A 6,000-nucleotide genomic window follows, 5' to 3' on the forward strand; every position below is an offset into this window, starting at 1 on the left:
CATTCACACTATACGAATGCGATACTAAATTTCTGACACTGCCAGAACTTCGTCGGAGGCTAAAGATCATCGCAAAGGCTATTAATCTTAAGACGAATATCGCCCGATTTCGATCAGCGGCTGATCGATTGGTGCACCCTTAGCATAAATCCCCCAATATGAGCCATGTAAGGGGGAATTCATTTTCAGAAATGAATTTCAGGCCCTGTACATGAAGGTCACATTAAAAGGTCTTTATTTACTTTTGCTACTTTTCAAATGCCTTTAATGTATATTATTTTAGTCTTGGCTCAGACCCATACTTTCATGATTTCTATCAAATTTTCTAAATTTACGACTGTTCCATAGTCTCAGCGTCATTTCCACTACACCAATAATATAAAGTTTTTACAAAAGTGAGTGTATGTGACAACCAAGTCAACAAAAGTGTCAGAGAAGAGCATGCCTAAGATGAAATATGAGACTACAAGTGATGTGTGCAGAAAACCAACACCGTCATTTCCACCACAAAATTCTAACAAACACAATACAGAATTTGAGATGTGATGGAAATAACACCATGGTGGGAATTTTCACTACTTAAAAAAATTTAATGAAATAGAAAATAAGAAGAATGTAAATCTCCTGTGATGCATGTACTTACACTGTTGGACATTGTTAGTAGACAAAAAAAAAAAATGCAGAATGTTTATTTGTTTTTTTTTACGAGACTTTCAAAACGTCCACAGTGTTAAAAGTGTGCGAAGTTGTAGAAACACTCAGGTGCTTCACTAAAATGTATTTTAGGCCCCATTAAATGGCTCGACGAGCAAGTTATTTTATCCGGTATGTCCTGTTGAAACATCGAAGGCTCAAACTAGATTTTGTATTTGTTTTTTTAAATATCCAATGGCCTTTAGTTCACATGAACATGATTTGCTATTTGCTATTCATAAACAGGTGGTATGAAGGTGGAGAGACATTCGCATTCTAATGAGCATTTGATTGGACAAAATGAGTGCAGGATACGTCATCAATATCTTTGGTCCATTTTCCTGGCACAAAAAGTCTGTAAGTTATGTGTTTATCTGCTAAAGTTGAATTTTGTCAACGCTTATGCAAGCATACAATAGATCAGAGCTAAAATACATAAAACATACTAAAAATGTAGTCTTTAAAGGTGAAGTGTGATATATCTGCACCACTAGTGCTAAATTGCAAAAATAATGATGTTTAGAAGAACAAGAAGAAAGTTTTTCGGAATCTGTTAGAGAGCAGTGACTGTTTTTTCAAATCCGTTTGGTGACAGGGCCTGGGTAGCTCAGCGAGTAAAGACGTTGATTACCACCCCTGGAGTTACGAGTTCGAATCCAGGGCTTGCTGAGTGACTCCAGCCAGGCCTCCTAAGCAACCAAATTGGCCCGGTTGCTAGGGAGGTTAGAGTCACATGGGGGAACTTCCTCGTGGTCGCTATAATGTGGTTCTCGCTCTCGGTGGGTGTGTGGTGAGTTGTGCGTGGATGCCGCGGAGAATAGCGTGAAGCCTCCACGCGTGCTATGTCTCCGCGGTAACGAGCTCAACAAGCCACATAATAAGATGCGCAGATTGGCAGTCTCAGGCACGGAGGCAACTGAGATTCGTCCTCCACCACACGGATTGAGGCGAGTCACTACGCCACCATGAGGACTTAGAGCGCATTGGGAATTGGACATTCCAAATTGGGGAGAAAAGGGGAGAAACAAATCACAATTAATTAGAGCATGTATAGACACACACTGCCACACGTCCCACACAGGTGGACACACACAAGGCATATGGCAGGGGTGGGGCCACATGAACCCTATCCACTTCCATGGCCTGACAGCTTTACAGTCCCCAACTACCATCTGTCACAAACCCAAGACCCGACAAACAAAACGGGGACTTTCTCAGTGGAATAACAGAGCAGTGCCAAAAAGAGTGTAGAAGAAAAAAAACTTAGCTATAGTACAGAACTTGGGAAGACAGATGGTGAGAGAGTGATTTCATTCACTACTAGCTTGCATCTCAAACATTCAGCCCTTCCTCTGTGGCACATATTTCATCACAACATCATTTAGAGAACCAAACTAAAAAGAAAAGCGAGACCAGGGAGAGGGAAGCAGCTGAGCCGGTCTTTTTTGTACAGGTACTGATTTGCTATCCCGGTTCACTTGCTGACTTACAAAAGGACTTTTTCCATCTCCAAAGTAAAATGGCTTTTGCCAGCTTTCAGGGGCTTGACAACATTAATCCAGGCATATCAGTCGCCTTCTTGGCACTTCGGAACACAACGTGGGCAAAATAATGAGCCTGAGTTTGTGAACTGTGCAAGGGGGTTCTCTGATCAACACTGGCATATGTTAACTTTGAACCAAGTTCGTCTTTCACAGGGTACTGGCACTGTTTTACAAACTAAATCTAAAATCGTACACACTGAAATTCAATGTGTGTGGCTCGGCAACATACTACTTAGCCTCGATTAAACTGTAAAAATGCATTGTCTGGTAACCTAAAAATGTGCTTCATGTGATAACATCTGAACAAACTGGTAAAATATTATTTAATATGACTGAAATCACTGAAACAACCTGTCTACATTGGGTTACGCCAACAAAAGTTATTTTTAATGAGATGTAGAAAGAGCTCCATAAGGTAACAACAGCACATTTTCACTTTTTACAGTGTACATTATAGGTATATGAAATACTACAGCCAAAGAATTGATATCTGACAGAGACATACGGGGATCTAGCCTCCAATTGTTCTCAGTTTCTCAAATACAAACCTTTCACCAGAATAAACAACTGAGCAAATAAGAGAGCCCAACAAGATAATAACATTCAAAGAAGAAAAGAAGCCAAGAGATCAGATAAATGCACCACTGGATCAAATTACGATATTCTTACAGGCTGTGAATGAACACAAGGCATAAGGTCAGACAGTTTATGTAGGCTACAACACAGTATATTTTGATCAGCACTGTGTGACTCTTTGCTCAAAACACTACTGACCATAAAAAGCTTTGCTCGTAAATATGATCAGGTTGTTGGAAATAAAGTGGAAAGTTTGAAGCTCAAGTTCATTATTGAAAAGCTTGGCGGGGAAACCATAAACACACAATACTTTGCGCATCTAAAAAGCATTGCATTTTGATTTCAGTTGTACATAAGCTCCAGAGTGAGGGATTTGATAAACACAGATAAAATGCTTTCCATACCTGTGTTACAGAGAAGTGCGATCTGCGCGAGGAAGAGTGCGCATCTAGTCGCGGGCGCTTTCATTATTCTCTGAATGTGGAGAAATATTGCTGGAGAGAGCAAATGAGGTGAGCACGAGCGCGACGATAGAGGAACTCCTCTCCAGAAGAACCGGTGGGTATTACATTGGATGGGTAACGGGAGAAAATGTCCTCTTCTGCGGTTAGATCCACTCACCGCTGCATTGAAGTGAACGCGTGCGGATGAAGCGCATCGCTTTGCGCGAGGTGCGTTCGGCTAGGAGTGCGCGCGCCGCCCACAGACCGCCATACAAAAAAGTTTAGTATCGCTGCATTACAGTGCATTAAAATACTTATTCTTTTCATAAACAGTTCTTACCACAGTTATAATAGATTAACACTTTACTATTAACTATGGTTACACATTTAAAGACTATAATGCATTATAATCATGAATAGGTATTTGGATGTGAAAAAGTCTATAATGCATTACAAATGTAGGCTATTCTTAATGCATTATAATACACTTTGTCATTCATTATCTTTTGTAACCACAGTTTCAAGGTGGCACCTTTTAAGAGCATAATACATGACATGACATGACATTAAATTAGGTGTTGATCATATGTTTAAATGCCTTTTTAAAGGAGTAACTATGAATGTGTAAGCAATATAATATATTACAATTTTGTTTGTCACAATTTGTCACTGAATAATGAATAATCCATTATATCTGCAGGCTTCCAGAGTTCTTTACATAAAAATTGTTGATCATTACACTGTTGCAACAGCATAGACTGAGCCTGTGAAACCATCTAAATAGGCAAAAATTATTAATTTCTTTAAATGGTCCATTTTCCTTTCACTTATTTTAAATAAGGATCAAATAAAGAACTAGAAATGGTGTGTTTATTACATGCATGGGCAAGTGTGTTTAGAAAGCGTTTGGCATTATTAGTACCATATGGAAATGTGGTGAGTGTAGTGACCTCTTGGCCTCAGGGAATGAGAAGTTAAGTAAAATAGTAGCTCATGCATCATCAGTGACCATGTTATATACATGTTTGCAAGCTTTTATGCATATGTACATCCCCTGGGATGAACACATTCATGTTCTGGTTTGAAAATAATCCTCAAAGGAATGCTGTTGCAAAGCAACTTAAGAATTGTTTCTTGCAAATTTCCAGTGCATACAGACAATATGGGAAGTGTAATGATCTGATTTCAATAGGTTAGGTGTGGTACATGTTTGAGTTGAGAAAGAGATTCTTAAATAGGTTTGAACTGTTTGGATGAGGCATATTATGCATACTTTTAAGGGAACAGCCTGTTCTTTGGTTCACTTGAATGAACAGGGTTAGATTAGTACATTAAATTGAAAGGTAAAGAGTGAGTCATGGCGATTCTCTTTGGCAGAAACTAGGCTGAACAGTCTCTTGCTAGTTTGTATGAGAGCACCCACAAATATAAAGAATGTTTTCAATTGTACAGTATATTAAATATTAATACAAAAGTTAGTTCTTGTCCACTAACTTTATTGGACAAGCAGGATTCGGAGACTGCTGATATTTTGATTTTTGAATGGACTAAATATGCTATATATTCAAGAGGTGCCAAATATGTTCTTTCCACCAATGACACGTGTTCAACAAAGTCACCATGGCTTGTAACACTAGGCCAAACACTCCTATAGAATTAGGTTACATTTGAAGGCTGCTGAGGGACCTTGGCTCAATTTAATAAGAAGCACAACTCATTAGGCACAATGAGCTCAGACTGTTTAAGCAGACACTAAGCAAGCAAACCAAGACTGGCATCAAAAAAAAAAAAAAAAACAGCTGCTGAGAAATTACCAGATAGATAAGTTTCAAAAGTATCGTCAATGATTTCATATAAATAATGATGGACAATATGAAATATGTAATGCTTTTTCAATATGATGTAAATATTATGTTTCAAGTATGTTTAAAATGGCACATATGGTTAGGGTTTTGCCAGCCATCAACTCACTCAATGCAAAAAAGAGTGTCCCAAAACTTCAGTAATATACTAACCATGTTATGCATACAAAGGCCATGTGAATATATTAACATAATTTACCAAGGATTATCTTTAATTTATGCAGAATCTGTTCTTCACTTGCAACACTGCATGTTTCAAGGGGGCCCGCTAAAACTGTGTTTACATCCCTGGAACAGGCATTGTTTTGTGTGTGTGTGTGTGTGTGTGTGTGTGTGTGTGTGTGTGTGTGTGTGTGTTTGTGTGTGTGTGTCCTTGTCTCATACATTTTATGAAACTACAATTTTACCTAAATTAAAGGTAAATTAATAAAAAATAAAAAAAATATATATATATATATATATATATATATATATATATATATATATATATATATATATATATATATATATATATATATATGTCCTTAAATGGCCTTATAAGGAAACATAAATGTTTCTAAAAGTTTCCTTAATACATAACCCATCCCAGGACCAGTCATGTCATTCAATATTGTAGTTCAAGCCATGCAGTACAGAATTTACCATTTGGATTACAGAGTACAAATAATGAGTGCTGTTTACTTTTTTGTACATGAATTTAGAATGAAAACATTTGCCGCAGTGCAAGGTGTCCAGTAAATTGCTGCAGGGCAAATATTCATTTCAGGCTAAACATGTAATCTTCCAAAGTAAACAGGATTCAACATTCCAGATGGCTCAATACTCCATAGTAACAACACCGCAAACATCTTTGAAAGCAATAGGTAATTCAAAGCATTGAAT

The 6,000-nt window shown here is 37.7% G+C and overlaps 1 protein-coding gene across 5 annotated transcripts in view; it reads right to left on the reverse strand.

The window, feature by feature from the left end:
• The window catches only part of LOC127437732 (receptor-type tyrosine-protein phosphatase zeta-like), an 87,350-nt gene extending 83,909 nt beyond the window's left edge, over window positions 1-3,441 (reverse strand). For all 5 annotated transcript variants that reach the window (XM_051692842.1, XM_051692843.1, XM_051692841.1 and 2 more), the window contains exon 1: window positions 3,218-3,441. In XM_051692842.1, coding sequence (XP_051548802.1) covers window positions 3,218-3,281 — 64 coding nt within the window. In that variant the 5' untranslated portion in view covers window positions 3,282-3,441. The remainder of the gene's footprint in view (window positions 1-3,217) is intronic.
• Window positions 3,442-6,000: the final 2,559 nt, after the last annotated feature.

Source organism: Myxocyprinus asiaticus, chromosome 48, assembly GCF_019703515.2.
Source record: "Myxocyprinus asiaticus isolate MX2 ecotype Aquarium Trade chromosome 48, UBuf_Myxa_2, whole genome shotgun sequence".
NCBI lineage: Eukaryota > Metazoa > Chordata > Actinopteri > Cypriniformes > Catostomidae > Myxocyprinus > Myxocyprinus asiaticus.